The 20,665-nt window shown below is 35.6% G+C and overlaps 1 protein-coding gene across 2 annotated transcripts in view; it reads right to left on the bottom strand.

Moving 5' to 3' along the window:
* Window positions 1-1,453: 1,453 nt before the first annotated feature.
* LOC145664835 (uncharacterized) overlaps window positions 1,454-20,665 on the bottom strand; it is a 35,484-nt gene continuing 16,272 nt past the window's right edge. Inside the window, exons 2-3 of one of the 2 annotated variants that reach the window (XM_081731838.1) lie at window positions 8,207-8,402; window positions 1,454-1,717 (exon numbers count right to left, since the gene is read on the bottom strand). In XM_081731838.1, the coding sequence (XP_081587964.1) occupies window positions 1,469-1,717; window positions 8,207-8,402 (445 nt within the window). In that variant the 3' untranslated portion in view covers window positions 1,454-1,468. Of the gene's footprint in view, window positions 1,718-8,206; window positions 8,403-14,716; window positions 19,348-20,665 lie in introns of those variants that run through there. The other variant, XM_081731837.1, reaches the window with a different exon arrangement.

Consider the following 20,665-nt stretch of genomic DNA (forward strand, 5'->3'; position numbering starts at 1 on the left):
ACGTATAATTATCCTCAAACCCATTATGTGCATACAATGCTGAAATGCACTTTTCGCAATGAACTTGCTTTTCCAAAGACTTGACAACAAACCTTGCAATATATGGAACGACAGAAATAATAAATGGTTACAACGAAATATTGCCAAGCAAATCGCACACATCTTGATAAAATTCGGGTTCTGTACAGTTCTTCTGCACTTTGAACACAAACCAGAAATTCAATGAATGCAGCCTATTTCTTAGAAGATATCAGTAGTATGTGATTTTCGTCACGCAAAGATTTTATATGGTCTGCAGCTTCTTTCAAAAATGGTTTCCACTCGATCTCATTACTCGTGCGTAAAGGTGCTTTGTATGTCATACATATTGGGCTTTTCGAATTTAGCGTGTCAAATAGCCTATCAAAGATCCTGATAAATTTACAAGTAGGTCCAAAGTTTCTAAATTCGGGGAGATGCAGTTTATTCTTGCAAAATTCTAACGCATCTGCTACAGAAGAACTTAGTGTTTGTGAGGCCAGTTTGACTTTCATTCTTTGCTTCTGCCAAAATAGGTGAGCTTTGGTTAACTTATTTGCTAAACGAAGCCCTTCTGAGGTCTGAACTTCGTTCAGTGCTTCGATTAATTCCCAGCGTACGATTCGTCCTTCAACAACAATCAAGATTTTTTTTCCGCAAAGCAGTTCCTCACGAGTTTAATCATATGACAAGCGTCAGGAAACGTTGATACTGTTGGAGTTGTCTGAAGGGTGTAGAAAACTACATTTTAAGTTACTTGCATCTGAAAGGTCGGCACCAAGATCTTTTACCATACTGAAATTTGATGAAGCTTCATCTAATGATAATGCTTGAACTGCAACAATCGTTCAAAGCCACAACCATATAAGGCGCAGCGTTTTTTGCTTCTGGCATACTCTCATCACTCACTCCAGTACCGCAATCTACGTAACCCGACACTTCTTCTCCAGTAAATTCGACATGTTGTTTTATTGCCATATCATCTACAACTAATGACACTTGAATGCATTTGTTATGTTGTTTCGCTATTTGCACCTTTTCTTTCATTGCATTGAAGGCTTCTTTACATAGTCCAAGATTTCCATTCACTGAAAAGTATCATTTTTTTAAAGTCCGTGGATGCGGTAACACACAGTTTACGAACATACGCATATGCAGCTGGGGAATAGAAGTTAAGTGTCAACGGAAAACCGGAGAGCCAGATCAAAGTTTTTGTTACCCGATGGACTCAAGAGCGACTTCACCACTGCATTACCTTCAACACTGAGGGGTACTGATTCTAACAACATTTCTAAAGTACCTTCTGTTATCATACACTTCTCTCTAAGATTTTGCACAATATCCTGAATACTTGCACATTTTTCTCTGAGACGTTTATTCTTCTAGTACGATGATTTCATCTTCTTTCTGGATTCCATACATTTGGTTTCTGTTTCAAACAACTTCCTTTTCAAAAGTTTTTTCGTGGTTTTAATTCCGTTCCACTGAAAGAAGGATCAAGTGACTGTGTATCAACATTAGAAACACCATGGGAAGGCTGCTTTAAGGTAGGTAAAGTTGTGTTACACGACTGCAACACCATATTACGATTGTCGACTTGTCTGGGAATTAACTTGCTTGATTGAATAATCTCACGCTGAATGCTCTGATCTTCAAAATCTACACATCGGACGTTTGTAGGTTTCCACTTTTTTGTTGCCTGAAACAATGTAACAAAAATCAATGAATGTTGACATTAAAAAAAATAATAAATCAATCTATATATATAAAAGAGAACGTACAAAATCCTTTGTCCGCTCATCACGCTAATACGGCTGAACCAATTTCTTTCATTTTTGGGGGGTTATTAGGATTTGGACCCTAGATGGTTTTTATCATATCACTTTAATTTTCAATTACCAGTGTCTTGAGATAATTGACCATTCAGGTGTCCACAAATCCTTTGTTAGTTCATCATAGGTAAAAATAAACGTATTTATATGCAACCCGCATGACCGTGTCACTCGGCGGGTTAACATAAATGACAGGCGATATACAGCGGAAAATAGCTTGAATCTTCTGTTTAAAATTTTTTAATTGATTTGCTTATTTTTACAGACACTTTTACAATATGCCAGCACCGGGATGACCGCAGCGAAGCGGGGCGGGTTAACATAAATGACAGGCGATATAATGTTAAGATTTACTGCAATCTTCTATGGTTTTTATCATATCACTTGAAAGCGAAAAAGTAAAAATTATCTAAGTAACAAAGTTTATTGCGTTCCGGGGTGAACGCTGCTAGTACATAATAAAAATATAATTACGTCTATACAGGTGCCATGAGATTTTGAGAAATTTCCTAATTTTAAAACTAGTGTGCAAAATTAAACTTTACGGAATAAATTTAAATACAACTAAAATATTGATTTGATGATAAAACTGAAGGAAGACCGTCTCGTCTTGAGCCTAGTTGAGAAATAACTCAATAGTAACGTGTCTGGAAATTGTGGTATGATAACCACGCACCCTTGCAAAAAGCCGCTTGGCGTGCTTGAACATTTTGGGAGCTGTTGGGCTGTAATTTCTTCTATATTAAAAAAAAAAAAAAAAATCAGCCCGAATATATGTTAAAACTTGCAGCTTAAGAAATGTAACATACGTAGCTTCAAAAACACAGTGCAATTTAAAAAAGTTTAGTCGATCCTGAATTTTGCTTCTCCAGCCTCATCGGTTTGGGCTTTTTAATAAATAAATAGATTTGGCGGCCACATGGGATTTAAGATAGTGATTTGTCCAAAATTTCTCGTTTTTCCGTAATACTCTTCCAAATCACATATTCGCCCCAAATTTCCAGAAATAGCCATGTGCCTCCCCCCGCAAAAAACTTGTTTTTTTCGGGTTGAAACCAACAGAAAAATCCTACCTGGATTTCTGAATTTTTGTGTTAGTGTACCTAGGTATTATCAGTACAACTAAGCTGGTCACAGTCAAACTGACTTTTACGAGATTTTGGACACTTTCATGAGAAAATAAAGCTGCATTTCCAGCAAAAATCTGTCGTGAAACATGCGCTAGGGAAATTCCTGTAATAGAGCGCACAAATTGTATTGTATTGTATTTATTTTTCATCCTTTTTCATACAAATTGTTCACAACGTGAACGTATGAGTTGGACACGTCATAAGAACACTGAATGTGTACATATGTATACATTTAGATCTACATGCAATATTAAAATAGTGTGAATGTATGTACAAAAAAAGGTACAATTTTTCATTATTCTAATTTACATACATCGATATAAAACAACAAAACAGTTAATAAAACCTTACATTATAGATATACAAAATATATATACTTTAAACCTTATTTACTACAGGCGAGATATTCTTCTACAGAATAGAAACAGTACTCGAGTAGGTAGGACTTGACTGCTTTATTGAAACCAGATGTTTTGTTTTTTAAAGTGGAAGGAAGCTTGTTATAAATATTCACTGCCATAGGAAATGTACTATTCTTATGTACTTTTAAACGTGAGGACTCTACATGAAGATCAGACGCTTGTCTTGTATTATGCATATGAATATCTGAGTTCAACCGGAAGCTGCTTGTATCTGTCTGTATATCTTTTCTTACAAATTTTAGAAGTTCATATATATATAAACATGGAAGAGGTAAGATTTCAAGAAATTTAAATAGAGGTTTACAAGAAGTTCGAGGTTTACTTCCGGTCATAAACCTTAAAGCTCTCTTTTGTAAAACGAATATGGAATTTAGCAGTGCAGTAGATCCCCAGAATATAATACCATATTTCAATTTAGAATGAAAAAGTCCAAAATAAGTTGTGAGCAGAACATGCTGACTGACACTATTTCGTAAAAGCTTTAACATGTAACAGGTTTGAGCCAATTTACTAGATAATTTTTGAATGTGAATTTTCCAATCTAATGTATCTGACACCCAAAGACCAAGAAATTTTATATCCGAGACGTAATTCAATGTTTTGCCGTTAATTGTTACACAAGGGCGTTTTCTTATCTCGTTTTTTACTACGTGAAAGCACATGTACGAAGACTTTGTTGTGTTTAGTATTAGTTTATTTCTATCCATCCAGTCACTGACGGCAGACATGGTGGAATCTACTGCATTACATAACTCAACGTAAGTTTCTCCAGTTACTAAAATATTTGTATCGTCAGCATAGAGAACAATTTTAGCAGAGTCTAGACATTGTGGCAAATCATTTATATATATTAAAAATAGAATAGGGCCTAAGATGGAACCTTGAGGAACTCCAAATTTTAACTCTTTTGTATCTGAATAACATTTGCTTACTCCCTGAGTTTGACAGTTAATTTCAACAGTTTGCCTTCTGTTGGAAATATACGATTTAAACCAGTCATAAGCATTTCCCCTAATACCATAATCTTGCAATTTTTTAAGTAAAATTTGATGATCAATTGTATCGAAAGCTTTGCTAAGATCAAGAAATATGCCGGTTGTATATTTCTTAGCGTTTATTGAATTTAAAGCAGAATAGAGAAAGGAGTAAAGAGCAGTTTCAGTAGACTTATTTGATCTAAAGCCATTTTGAGCAGGAGATATTAAGTTAAAATTATTTAGAAAGCTAACTAGTCTTATATACATAAGTTTTTCAAAAAGTTTAGAGAAGGTAGACAGACATGATATTGGTCTATAGTTGGATGTAAGATCTTTCTTGCCACTTTTATATAAGGGCTTAACAACTGCTAGTTTCAATGCCTCAGGAAAAACGCCACTACTAAAAGAGTTATTTACTATAAAGCATAAGATATCAGCAATTTCATAGGAGCATTGCTTTAGAATTTTATCAGGAACTTCATCATATCCTGAAGAACTCTTATTTTTCATTTTCAGTGTAGTATTTAAGATTTCCTGACTAGTTACTGGGTGCAAGAACAATGATTTTTCGAAAATATCGTTATGTCTACTAACGTATTGTTTGCTAGGTAGTTTATTGTTCACGTTATTAGTGATAAGCTTTTCCACTTCATTCGTGAAGTAATCGTTAAAAGCATTTGCAATTTCAGTCGGATTTTTAATAATTTTATTTTGACAAGAAACGCTAGTTATCTTAGAGGAGGGTTTTCGTTCCCAAGATTCTTTCCGAATAATTTGCCATGTAGCTTTCATTTTATTGGAAGCTTTCCCAATGTAAGTATCATTCTCTAACATTTTTGCCTGTTTTATGACCTTATGTAAAACTCGGGAAGTGAATTCTTCAACAATAAAACCATTAATTTTACGTTGGAAGATATTATATTTCAATTAAGACATTTTGAAACATTTACTTTGTAAAACCTGAATTATTTCTTTGTTAATTCTTTTAAATTAATTTCCAGGAAAGAATAGTCACGAAACAAGTGCTCGTAAAATTTTTGTAATTGAAAGCACAAAGCATCGGAAGTGAACTTTAACCATTTATTTTACGCCGGAAAATATTTAATTTCATATAAGACATTTTTAAACATTTATTTAGCAAAACATTAATTACATCTTTGTTTTAAATAAATATATTTGGTATTAATATTTGCCAAATGTCAGTGCGGCTCCTGGGACAACTTGATCTAAATATGTTCGTTTGTCTGTCTGTACCACGCTACAGGGTGCAATTTACGATCTTTCAGATTGAAATTTTCAGGGCAAAAGCACGAGACATTCTAAATTTGCTGTATAGATTTTGGCGTTGATAAAACGTAAAATTTCAAAATGGCGGCCTTTCTTTTTTTAAAGAAAGGGAGCAGAAAGTCGTTGCACATTGTAACAATGACCATCTTGAAATAAAAATCACATTTTAACACTTTTGTCCCAAATATATTTAAATATTCAATGAAAACCCAATTAAACTCGAAAAAATCCATATGAGCAAAGGTGCAATGGGTTTCTTGAAAAAGAGTGATTTTTTCTCAAACCCTGCTGATTTCATTCCTCTACGTGCAGCAGTTTAGCCTGAGAGTTTATACTGTATCAATTTGTGAATGTGGAAATCCGTGGTCATGGAACTTTATAGGAAAAATATTACATACACACTAGGATGATATACATGTAGGTCATATTTTGTACTAGCAAAATGATTTTCAATAACATACTAAGAATTTCAGAATCCTCTACACTTTCAAAACGGCTTATCTCCGAAGTGAGAAAATGTGACCCCACATTCGCCCTTATAAATAATAGGAAGCAGCACTTGCCTCTGAGTATTGGCTCATGAGCAAGCTTAGTATGAAATACCTGCTCTTTGATTTGGTATAGGACTAAATAAAACTTCATAGTGGCGGAGCAAATGCCTCGTCTGCCAATAGCAGCCTTCAATTATCCATGCCCCCCTTCTTCCTCGTAGATGAAATTTGCAATACACAAACTCCATATACTAATACAGGATGCGGCACGTAAAACCGGCCCGTCGTAATATTCTGGTATATTGTGTTTTTGGCAACACTTAAATAATCTACCTTCCTACCAAGAGATGGCGTGTCGAGGTCGGGTCGACTTACGTGACCTGCAGCAGTCACGTGCAGCCGCAGCCAGTGAAACTTGTCGAAACCAGTTGAGAAAAAGGCCTCGTTGTGTTAAGCCGGGTGTGTGTCAGTGTGTGATAATGTCGTATTCGATACCCGAGCGTGTTGCCATTGTTGAAGGGTTCATTCTCACTGGATCTTTTGTGAAAACAAAGAATTTGTTTCGGGAGAAATTTTTAGGACGTTCTGTGCCAGCAAAAAGCACCATTCAGGAATTGATTGAAAAATGGTGGCGTACAGGATCGGTTCAAAATGCTCCCAGGAACAACCGACCATCTGTCTGCACACCTGAATTAAAGATGCAGGTGGAGGAGATAATGACAAGAAGTCCTCGAAAGTCAACCAGGAGATTGAGTCAACAGGTTCATGCGAGTAAGAGAAGTTGCAGACGTGTTTTAAGGGGACTGAAGTTAAAACCGTACCGGATAAGTGTTGTGCAAGAACTGAAGGAGCCTGACCTGCAGAAGAGGGTGCATTTCTGTTCATGGCTGTTGAGCAATGTTGCCAGTGGTTTCTTGGATCCACTAATGCTCATCATGAGTGACGAGGCGTGGTTCCACCTGTCTGGGTACGTAAATTCCCAAAACAACCGGTATTGGTCGACAGAAAATTCACACGCAATCCACCAGGTACCCTTGCATGATGAGAAGGTTTGGTGTGCCATTTCCACCACACGCGTTATTGGGCCCATATTCTTTGAGACGACAGTGAACAGTGACGTGTATATGGGAATCTTGGAGGAGTTTTATACACACTTGACCGAAGAGGAGCGTCAGTTATGTTACTTTCAGCAGGACGGTGCAACATGCCACACATCAGCTGCATCATTGTCCCTTGTGCATGAGATGTTTACACCAGAGAGGACAATCAGCAAAGGCTTGTGGCCTCGTCGGTTACCAGACTTGCCCACGCGTGACTTTTACTTATGGGGACTGTTAAAGGGAAGAGTATACGAAACAAATCAACACACAATTGAAGAACTCAAGACCAGGATCCAGGATGTCACCAATAGCATTACAACACAAGAACTGACAAGGGTATATATGAATCTCCTCAATCGTGCTCACATGTGTGTTGAAGTGGGCGGAGGACACTTTCAGCACCTGCTGTGAAGGTTGCTGTGAAGGTGAGTAGTCATATTCAATACATTACATTTCATTTATGTGTTGTAGTTAATCATATTCTATACATTACATTTTATGTGTTCACTTTACGGGCCGGTTTTACGTGCCGCACCCTGTAGAAATAAACAAGATATGGAATTATGAAATTTGCTAAAATTCAGCCTATTATTGTTCAGATTTCACGACACGTTTATGACACATATAAGGTTCCAATTTCAACAAACTTAATAATATAAGCAATTAAAGAATTACGACATGGGAATTTTTTATTGAAAATACTGCCGACTAAATACACTATTACTGTATCATGTGCATGTGTGCGATTAATTTTTTAACACGTTTACATACACACTGGAAGAAATGGAGCTTTTGTTTTGAATTAATCTGATGCTTAGCTTTGCCTGACTCACGTTTGATATGGTACTGTAACAAACAGTTTTGCAAACTACAGATACATTAACAACCGATTCCAGCGAAACGGCTGGATAGCACAGCTGCTTTAATTCAACATATGCATTTTACTTACCTTCTTCAAATGTTCTGGATAAGCTGGAAATATTGTTGGGACTGATCCAATCCTTAGTCGAACGGTCTGTCCGGTACGATCAAAACATTCAACACTACAATGCTCAGAACTCACAAGCTGAAACTTTGAAGGTTTCCAATTTTTTCTATTGATTGCTTTTACCCATAAGTTCAATAAATCAGTATTCTTTGGGAATCTGTAAATGAAAACAAGATTCATTAGTTGTACTATAATGACAACCGTACTCGGTTAATGACTATCTAAGCCAAAATAACAATAATTATAATAAACAATTGGCACAATAGGCCTATGAAAACCTGGGACACAATACTGTATCGCCTCGGTGGAATTTCATCTGAATAGTTTGTCTATTCCAGACATCTGACATTCTGCATCTTGGTCCGCTACCATTATTATTATTATTATTATTATTATTACAATAATAATAATGCTTTATTGCAGAAACTCCAGAGATCATCTGGAGCATTACAATCATCAACAATTTTACTACATCCACATATAATGTATAAAAGTTACAATTAAATCTTCAACAATTTAACCATTTCAAACTTTTTTATCCAGGTAGCTCGCAAATTTGCGTCACGACACTGGATCGCAACTCCTGTGGGAATCAAATATTTGTTTGTTTCGTTGGAGTTTATCATTCTTCTTCAGCACTGAGACTATACAGAGACGGAATCTACTGCTTAACGTAGCATTCAAACCAGTACTCGAATTTCTATTAGAAACGATTGACTCACAGCGAGCTTTAAACCTCCGACCATACGCGTCAAAGGCGAGCGCTCTTGCATGAGGTCCCATTGGCAATCGAACCTAAATTTCGTGAATTAGCAATCAACAGCCACTTGCATCTGAAACAGCATACGGTTGGAAACGCTGGGTAACCCTCAGTAATAAAATTTGAAGCTTGAGAAACACCAACAAATCTGCAACATCGCTTTGTCGCTCGCTTGCTTTCTGTATGACATGACCTTTATACGTTCGGCCAAAAAGATTTTGGTAAAAGAGCGCCAATGGGGAAGGGGATAATCGAAGCCGAAAGCGGCTGGACAACCGGCCTTACCATCACCCCGACTGACCAAGCATACAGCGAAGACAATAATGACATATGTGATGAAACATTACTTCTTCTTGAGTCACACTGTACATAATGAACTGCGCCAAGTATTACCTAGGTTCCACATTCAACTTTCCGTCCCTTACTTTTGACTTGAACGTTCATAATAATGTTTGCTATATGGGCGCTAGACTCTTTAAGTTATAAGCCCTTTGGTAGAGTTATTTTTCAGAAGCAACTAGTTTCCGCCTTTAAATGGCCTCTTTGCAAGGAAAACTTCAAAAGCTTATTTTCCTATCATTAACATCCTGCTTTCTATGACTCTTGCAAAGCCAAAAACTCTTGTTCTTGTATATCATGTTTCTGGCAGTGCATTCGTGACGCGGATCTTGGCTTGAGGGGCCGACGATTATTTTCAACTTTGAAATAGCGATATAATCGTACTCCAAAAATGTTGGTTTTTAGGCTGCTTCGGTCGTTGTGCGGAGGGCCTTTAGGCGTAAAACGTAAAAAGAAAATCACCTATGAAAGCTTACTGAAGGACTCGTGTTGTTTACTCTGTTGACACATCCAAAAGCGGCACACCTCTTCACCATCTTGTACAAAATTGTATTGTAATGCTTTGATTTTGTACTGTGACTCCTCCAGGATTAACTCTTTTAATTCGTTGGAATCATTGGTCTTCACATCAATATCTTTTTGGCCTGAAACATAAATTAAAATCACTAACCTATCGACTAAATGAATGAATTTTACAAAATACCAGCAGTATCCCTTGTGTCAGAATTTCAGCAAACTTTATAGTGAAAAGCCGGTGTTACTAACCTAATTTCTGTATTGATATACGCAGTTATATGAAGTACACCACAACAAAATTTAATATTTATATTATCCCTTTACCAAGGAAGGGAGAGTTTGTCGAACAACCAACTAATATAAGTGAGAATCTTGCTTTACTATCTTTAAAAAAAAATTCAAAAATATGAAGATTGTCAGATTGGCAAATATTGATATCAAATATATTAACTGAAAACAAAGATATTGTTTTGTAAAATAAATGGTTTTATTGTTGGAAATTCACTTCTGATGCTTTGTGAGTTCAATTACGGATAGAAGCACTTTTTTTCGAAAATGCAGCTTTATTTACTCATGTATTTGTCCAAAATTTAGTAAAAATCACTTCTAATGAGATCAGCTTAGTTGTATCAATAATATACTAACCAAAATATCAAAAATACTGGTGGGTTTTAAGTAGTGGTGGGCACAAAAACCGGTTTTTCGGTTTTCTCCGAAACCGGTTATCGGTTTTCTCCAAAATCGGTTGTTTTTCACCTGATCCGGTTTCAGTTTTCTTTTTAAAACCGATTCCGTTGTTTTCCAAAGTTCTATTTCTGGCCAGAATGGTGTTTGGTTGTTCTCCGGAAACCGAATCCATTTCCACAGAAATAGTTTTATTTGTTTTCAAAAAGTTTTCACCGAAATCGGTTTTGGAGAAAACCGAAACCGGTTTCGGTGAAAAACCGAACCGGTTTTGGAGAAGACCGAAACCAGTTTCGGTGAAAAACCGAACTGGTTTTGGAGAAAATCGAAATGTCGGTTTTTCGGGTTTCGGTTTTTATAAAAACCGGTTTTGCCCATCCTTAGTTTTAAGGGGTCCAACCCGGAAAAACCTAGTGTTTTCTCTGATGTGAATGAGAATGATGAAAGAATTGGTGAAATGAGAATGTGGGAGGAAACTGGAGAACCCGAGAAAGCCTGAGAGCACGTTGTTGTCCACTAAAAGTTGAAGTTTGAATTGGATAAGGTTTGAACTAGGGACCCTATCTTTAAGAGTACTCTACCACTGAGCTACGATGCCCTACTGTTTCGCTTTATAGCCAGTAGTATCGTTAAGATTGACTAGCGTTGCCAGTGTTCTTCAAGAAAAAATATTCCAACAGTTAAAAAACTGCTACATTATTATGATTTACACTGTCAACCCTGTCGAAGAGTGAAGGACCTCAAATGTCTTATAAGCGTGTAGTGGGTGAGAGTTGTAGAAGTAAGACGTGCTTAAGAGCTTGTTTAACCTTCACTATTGTTTATGCGTATAAATAATGGTGCGGACCCCCCAGTTGGGGGCTCTCTAATTTGTAATACGAAACCATACGCAATGCTGTATGTAAGAAGTGCGTGAACTTCACAATAACCCTGCGAAACTTGCCAATAAGTAACATCTTGGTTTTTTACCTTTTAGAGAATACTACACTTACTAATGGTACGCATATGATGGGCTAGTTATCTACGCCTCTGCCATATATTCTATTACTTGTCATATTTTTCAGCGTTCTGCTCTTGTGGTATTTAACTCAGTTTAATCCCTCAAATGGTGCAGATGAAAAAAAAAAGTGGAAGTAAAGAAAATCTGTGGAAGGCAAATTTGGAACTAGTGCCTAAAAGTTACCGTAGATTTTTAACAATACCAAATGCAACAACCCTTTACGTTATCCATTTTGCGCTTTACAACACTAAATCAGAAATTATAATTTTTGAAGGTAAATCGTAACGCCTGTGATTTTTAACAAATACCACAATACAAACATACATATACGTGAGTCACCCCGAGATGTGAAATAACTTACATACTTAAAATCAATTTAACACTTACATTTTCTCAAAGTATTCATCATTACACTGTACACACTTTTGGAAACGAAAACCACTTTTGGAAGTAGTGTTGGCAGTCTTTTTCTTCAAGTGTTGAAAGTTCATTCTCGTAAGCCACTACAGCTTCTTCAGGGCTGCTAAATCTCTTCCCACGCATGCGATCCTCTATCCTGGGGAACAGAAAAAAAACACAGGGGGCCAGGTTAGAGCTATACGGGGGATGAGTCATAAGTTTGACCTCCGTAGATTCTAAAAACTGATTTGTGATGTTGGCCGTGTGTGCGGACGCGTTGTCATGATGAAGCAGGATCCCACGCAATCGAGTTCTTGGACGCCGTTCCTGAAGTATCTGGAACACTTTCGTTAAGCAAACAGTGGTGTACCACTGAATAGTAACAGTCTTTTGTTCTTCAAGTGGAACAGTTGCAACATGGCCAGATTTGGAGAAGAAAGTTGCGACCATTTTCTTCCCCACACTTCGCGGTCGTTTCACTTTCGTGGGCGGATTTTCGTCTGGAAGGATCCAAACTGTAGACTGGCGTTTATTTTCAGAGTCAAATTGATAGATCCAAGTCTCATCACCAGTAACAATGTCAGAGACGTGTCGAGAATTGCCTCCATCAAATCTTGCAAGTATTTCTTCACACCATTCCACACGCATGCGCTTCTTCTGTTCAGTCAAAGTGTGACACCCAACGAGATGAAACCTTCCTGAGCCGAAGATGATCATGAAGAATTTTTTTTACTGCTGGCGATCAAATTTTCACTGTAGGTTCAATGTCCTTGAAAGTTTTTCGAGGATTTTCTCGAATCATTTGTTCCACAGTGGCAATGTTTTCATCTCACACAGCTGTTGCCGGACGCCCAGCTCTCTCTTCATCTTTAAGCGATGTCGGGCCTCTTCTGAATTCACCGAACCGAAAAATTGTAGCACGGGAAGGAGCAAGGTCCGCAAATGTCCCCTGCAAACGGTCAAGACTTTGTGTCTCGTTCAAACCACTTTTGAAATCGTAAAGGATCATTGCTCGAAAATGTTTTCTTTCGAGCTCCCTTTTAGACAGCCGAATACTGCTCACATTAACAAACAAGTGAAGGCGATACGGCCACACCGATAAGCGAGGCGAGTTGAAACTTGCTTCGCTTCTTCGCTCTGGATACTACTACCGAACGAAATTGTAGGAATTCAAATACTGTGCCACAACAATGCGTATTTCTAAACTTTCGTAGTGACCTTCGTACAAATATTATAATACTGTACACGAAATATAAAGGGTTCACACAAGCAGACGTTTCTACCAAATAGAAAATTTGTAGGTGAAACACTATGTGAATCATTTTTCGTGAGGGAATGGAAGTGTAAGTTATCTCATATAGAAAGAATTTTTATTAATTCTACGAGTTCTCTCTCGTACTTTAGACAAGCTATAATATCACACATACTATTAAAGCATCATTTCTGGTGTCCATGCATTTAGCCTCCTTTTGTTCCAATGTACACATATGCGATCATATTTAAAACTCGCAAACAACAAATATTTAGTCAGTGCTGTTATTTACTTAGACATTTTTCCATTTCATGGATTATAAAGGAAAAGTTTTATCACTTATACCACAGTGACTACGACACTTATCGGGTAATTTCATTCAAGTTCAATACTGGGGGGAGATTGAAAAATTAAAAAAAAAATCTTCAAGAAGAGAATAGAAGGATACGTAGAGAAGAGACAGAAAGAAAAAGCAAGGGCCGTAGAAGGAATAAGCTAACACATTAAAACTACAAAGATAACTGGTCGACTGATTGATTTTGAGTTTTACGTCCCGTTCAGTAGCGAGGCTATATGAGAAGTGGACCTCTTGATTAACGTGGAATCCGAACCACATGAGCTCCCGCCGGGAATAACTGGTCGAATTTCAACTTACAACAATACACATCCGAATATACTTCATATGCCGAGAAAAGTGGCCTACTAAATATATAGCCTAAGAAAAAAATCTCCAAGCCCACAAACAATTCCAGTTGGCTGAGACCTTGGAGACCCCGGCACTACCGGAAGGTTGGTGGGGCCTCTAATTTAGAATTTCTAAATAATTTCCTACCCCTCAGAAACTAAGAGTTACGAGTAAGGAATGGAAAAATAGAGTAACGTCGATAAAACAGAAAATTATAACTAGGATTTACCAAAATTACCAAAATTAAATGAAATAAACTTTGTACTAGTAAGTTATCTGCCAAATCTTATTAGTAGCTACCACATTCGCAAGGGCGCCAACCTTAAGGTGTCGTTTAATTTTAATCGTTACCTAGTTTAAAACTAAGGAAAATGAAAATATTTAGAGGGGGGATCGACACCCTCCTACGGAATAGAAAAATTCTACTGTAATAAATTTTCTATATTATTAGATCCTATCCTCTTCGTCACCTCTGCGGACAGTAAAGAACTTAGTTTAATCAGGTGACGTGAAAAGGAAAAACAAGTTTCAGAAGAGTATCGCAAATATAAACTGAGCGCTTATATTTAAATTGTATCAATTCTGCAAACTGTTATTCTGTTCTGTAATTAACTGGAGAATATTCGGAATCCTTTGCTATATGACCATTATTCGTATCGTCAGGCCGGATGATCAGTTCGCATGTATGTTTACTATCAAAAGTGAAGCCACAAAGTGAAAATACAGTCCCTCATTTTTGTACATCACATCATCCTCACAAAAATACCCTGGCGTAATGCTTAGCGTAATAAATATTTATCATTACATGAAAACAATCAATACCTAGTAGTAAAAGTCACAACTGGCACATATATGCGCGGGTGTCCTATTATTTATTCATACTCACTCAATATACACATATATATAATTAATATTATCATTACTGACTTATCTATATATTTATTCATTTCTATAACGTCGATTTATTTTGCAGGCACCCTATACTTTATCATTACGCCCAAGACTATTCAAAGCAGTCTCATTATAGATATTAAAATCAACATATTATTCTAGTACGCTAATCAACAAGCGTGAGCTTTTATGAACAGATATCAAATTCTTTCATAAAAAGTCATAGTATATTTCATTACGGCTTCGAATTATTTTGTAGGCAATGAAAACGCAATACTCTTAACTACATTCAATTATATGTCAGAAAATATCAACGATGCGATCGTTCACAGAAAGCAACGCAGTAAGACAATTCGAAACTGCAGCCTAACAACAAAAACGATGCCATATAAACAAATTTCAAATTAAAGGGAAAATTTTTTACTATTATTAATAATTTTATTACTGGAATATATAAATGACTGTGCTTTTCAGGAAAATACAATGAATAATACAAAATCCAATAATTGATTTACAATGTAAATTTTTTAAATACCTATTCATATGGGCCAGAACTAATATTTACTCATCATTAAGGGCAAAAAGAGGTCATTTTTGTGTTGACCAGTTCACTAAGTATTGGAGTAAAAAGACCTAGCGCCGAATATTTCTCTACTCAGCGCGAGATGGCATTAGTTGTATGTGAACAAACTTTGCACTAGTAAGTAAAATTTGTACTTTGTCCCCGAAAAATATAAGCAATCTAATGAGGAATTAAGGTAGAGTATTATTATGAATTGGAGTTGCGAATCGGTTTATCCACTTCAACTGACCACAAGAGCTGACTAATTAAAAATACACTGTCGATAAAGAAATAAATAACTTTTTCATTCGCACATCAATTTTGCAGTCAAATCACTAAATTATACACACATACATACTACATCCCACATAAACTTAGAAAACAAATATTAATACATATTACAACACATGTTAATCCATAATATTACACAGCTCACATATACGTGAATCAAACAAATCAACAAATTTCACCATCTTAAACCGGCTCTATAAACTGGGAAAAAGGAAACGGAAAAATCAGAGTCCAATGGCCCTACTACTAATTAAATCATGGATTTCCAATTACAGAAACCTTTTCAATGCTCCAGAAAGGACATATTGAAACTACTAATGGTAAGGGTCCTTTTCCTGAAGAGAAAAGAACCCTGACAAAAAATCGTCCAACCCATTTCTGTTGGAAGTTTTGGTGAATTTACGAAAAAATGGGAGTGTATGTGTTAACTTACTCTGACATCATGAAAATTAATTTAACGATAAAGAAACTTATAAATACTGCCGAGTTAATAATAATTAAAGAAAGTCAAAATTGTACGTACACGCAGAAGCTATGGAAGGACAGGCCTATCGTAAACTAACAAGAAGTTTGTAAGGATGACTGAAGTGATCAAGGGAAACACTATTCTTCAAAACTGTTCTTTTGCAAAAGATTACACACTAAGGTAAATCCTGTCCATCACTATTTACGTTTACAAACATGGCGTCGAACGAGTTGAAGTTCATATCTCACTGATTTTTAACTGTTCTTAAAATGAAAATGCAATCTTCTGGAGACTCTGCTCCAGACGGATTTATTTGTTAATTAAAACTCTTTTTACCTTATTATACTGCATTCTTAAACAGGACCCCAATATATATATTCGGAGCAAACTGGTAGTGTTGCTTGATTCTTTCCAGATAGAGAAGTGACAAGATGTGCGCCTTAATACTAGAGCGTCGAAAATAGTTCCAATCAGAACAAACAGTTTTGGCGGCGGAAAATATAAAGCGAATGGAAAATAGTAAAAACTGGATGAAACCCGATTTGGGATGATATGGGCATCTCGGAGGGACGAAGGGGGTCTAAATTATTCTGCCAAATAGATTGGTGGATAATTTCAACAATTTCTATCCAATTGTGGGCCTATGTTTTCGTATAGCATTATGATGAATAATTTTAATACTCATCCATTTGAAATGCCTTTGTACAGCATTGACATCAAAAGAAGATATAATAAAGATATGGATATTACTCCAGGATATATAATTAATTCCTACTAGATTCCGAAGCTTCCACATTAATTTTGATTAAAATAAAGAACCACTGTTCTACAGAAAACAAGAACAACTTACTATATGGACCGAAAATTATATATTGAAAAATCTACAGTACGCAGTACGTTCAAAAAATATTGGGTCCCTCCAAAACGAAAATTTCATTACCTCGTCTGTAATGATATATTACAACTTTTACCATGATTTTTTGGAGCTCACTTTTCAATAAATACGTTGACATTTTTAACATGTCTTTCCTTGGAAAATATTAACTTGCATTAAAGCTGTTTGCTTTTGTCACATATATTTTTATCTGTACACAATGTTTCTCCTCGAACTTAAAGCCACTAATTTTTTTTCGTACTCTTGGTACGTATTAGGTTTCTGACTTGTATGTATTGTGTGTCGCAGATTATGAACTTCAAATAACTTCCTTTCCGCACACTTAATACGCGTGAGTTTGTCACCTGTCTATAGTTATATGTGTATTAACAAGATCATTTTCCAATTAACTATTTCCAGATTTCTCCAGTATGATTTTCACTTGTTTATTAAAATGTATCTTGGCAAACTTGAAAACCGGCTAAGTTTTTACCGCAGTCTTGGCAGCGAAGAGGTTTTCACCGTATGTTTTTACATGTGCTTTCCCAAACTTGATTTATGCTTTCTAGTTTTCGCTCGCATCAGTTTCCTTACATGTATGTATTAACGTGTGATTTGCCATTAAATCTTTTCGCACATCCCTGGCACGTGTGATTGATTTTACCTCTGTCTATTAGGATGCGTCTTGACAAACTTGTCTATTTGTAGGGGTCTTGGCAACGTCGAACTTCTAGAAATTTTTTTATATTCTTAGCATATGAGGTTTCAAACCTGTATGATTAATTATGTATTTTACTAGATTTGATCTGTTATGAAATCTCTTTCAACAGCTATCGCATCTGTAAAATTTACCCCTTGTGTGTGTATCAACATATATTTTTTCAAACTTGAATTTCCATTAAATTTTTGCCCGCACTCGTGACGGTGGTGAGGTTTTCCGCCAGTATGTATTAACATGTGCTTCTTTAAACTTGATTTATAAATAAACCTCCTTCCACAGTTTTCGCACATAAGAGGTTTTTGATCTGTATGTATTAACATGTGTTTCTCCAAACTCGAATTTACACTAAATCTTTTTCCACATTCTTGGCAATTGTGATTTCTTTCATTAGCGTGTATAAGCATGTGTCTTGCCAAATTTGAACTTCTAGAAAATCGTTTCTTACATCCCTTGCATGTGTACGGTTTATCACCTGTATGACTGAACATGTGTACCACTAAATCTGATCTATAATTAAATCTTTTTCCACAGTTGTCGCATTTATAATGTTTATCACCTGTGTGTATTAACATGTGTGTTTTCAAACCTGTACTTAGAGAAAATTTCTTCCCGCATTCTTGACAGCGGTGAGATTTTTCACCTGAATGTACTGAAATGTGTCTTTTTAAACTTGATTTAAAATAAAATCTCTTTCCACAGTCTTCACAAATATGAGGTTTCTGACCTGTATGTATTAACATGTGTATTGCTAAACTCGAATTTCTATTAAAACTCTTTCCACATTCTTGGCATATGTGATTTCTTTCACCTGTATGTATTAGCATGTGTCTTGCCAAACCTGTACTTGTACAAAAACCTTTCTTGCATTCTTTGCATGTGTGCCTATATTCAGCTGTATGCGTAAACATGTGTTTTACTAAATTTGATTTGTAATTAAATCCCTTTCCACAGTTTTCACACGTATAATTTATTTTTCCTGTGTGTATTAACATGTGTTTTACTAAATTTGATTTGTAATTAAATCCCTTTCCACAGTTTTCACACGTATAATTTATTTTTCCTGTGTGTATTAACATGTGTTTCTTCAACTTTGAACTTTGACAAAAAAATTTTCCGCACTCATGGCACCCGTGAGGTTTTTCACCTGTATGCATAAACAAGTGATTTACTAAAGTTGATCTTCGATTAAATCCCTTCCCACAATAATCGCACCTATAAAGTTTTTCACATGTATGTACTAACATGTGTTGTTTCAAATTTGAACTTCTAGTAAACTTCTTTCCGCACTCCTGGCAGCCGTGAGGTTTTTCACCTGTATGTATAAACAAGTGATTTACGAAAGTTGATATTTTATTAAATCCTTTTCCACAATACTCGCAAGTATTTAGTTTTTCAGTTGTGTGTATTAACGTGTGTTTTTTCAAATTTGTACTTTTAGTAAATTTCTTTTCGCCCTCTTGGCACCCGTGAGATTTTTCACCTGAACGTATTAGTACGTCATTAAGTGAATTTGAACTCTGGCTACATTTTTTTTCAGTATTTTGGGAAGTAAAATGTTTTTCTCTTGTATCTCTTAATCCTTTGTTCAACTGCTTGGAAATATGAGATTTCTCATATGAATCAGAAATTATTTCCTTAAGTGTAATAAACGTATTCCCTTTTCTGGAAAAATAATGATTATGGAAACGTAGAAACAATCAACAAACAAGGAAATGGAATGCAGGTATATAATATGATACAGTAAGGAAATGTAAACGCTTGTATCTAAAATACAGACACAAAGTACTGCATCCTAAATGGGAGCTGTTTCCAGGCACTCATACGATATATTTCATGGTAAACTAATGTCTGATACTATTGTGGTAATACATAAAATTTTGTAGAAATATGGAACAGAATTATGGAGGTGTTTCCATATAACTACTTTTCTACAAAGAAGATGACCTTTCATTTACTATCTAAATTGTATCTATATTTATGTAGACGATATAGGACTTAACTAATTTCCATACTAAAGTACATATGTCGGTCCATGGACTGAACATTTCATTATTATATGTGAAGAAATGATCATTACAATCGCCATTACCCATATATCTTAGACACCTCCATTTTATTATTTGTGTAAAAAAATATGATCTGTTTCTAATATAGAGCTGAACTACACCTGAAACAACGTAATTGCTTTCTTAGTTAAACTCACACTAAATAACTTACTTAAATTTTGATGTCAAAATTCATCAGTCTTCTTTCATGCGTGTTAATAACAATCTACATAACAAGGTAGCCTGGATTGTGACAATCTTACGTTATCCAGCTTATTCGAAGACAAGATAGATGGAAAAATAATCCTTTTCTCGACGTGATCTTGCATGTGAACTACTTACAGTTCAGATATATGCTGAATGTTGTTAACAGACTGATTCTGCTTTTTATTTGATTGCAAGTAATGTTGGCTACTCATACGTTAAAATATAAAACTGTAGGTGCGTGATATGCCTACTCCAATATCTACATTTATTCCCATAAGTACAGCAACAACTATCATTCACATAAATTAATATAAACCTCAAGGAAATTTCTCCTACAACGTGACATCATTCATATTAAGCTTCAGAATTTTACAAACAAGTAAACTTTGTTTACACATACGAATAAATGCTTACTGAATGGGAAAACAGTTTACTGGCATAATTATTTATGCACTATACTATATATCATTACATAGCAAGAGGTGAACCCAAATGAGTATCGAACTCACGACCTTACGCTTGTAAGTCCGGCGCTTTAGCACTAGGCTAATATCTTTAGCTTTTATTTATAAGCTAGTTAGCAAATACACAGAAGCAGATAAAGTATAGTATAATATGAAAATAACGAAAAAGTTGTTTAAAAAACTCACCGAAACATTTTGTTTATGGTAGCACAACTACTACGATCAAGTTAAAAGTGTTAAAATAAATTCTAAAATGGTTGTAAT

Source organism: Thermobia domestica, chromosome 11 (genome assembly GCF_964235325.1).
Source record: "Thermobia domestica chromosome 11, izTheDome1.hap1.1, whole genome shotgun sequence".
In the NCBI taxonomy this organism is placed as follows: Eukaryota; Metazoa; Arthropoda; class Insecta; order Zygentoma; family Lepismatidae; genus Thermobia; species Thermobia domestica.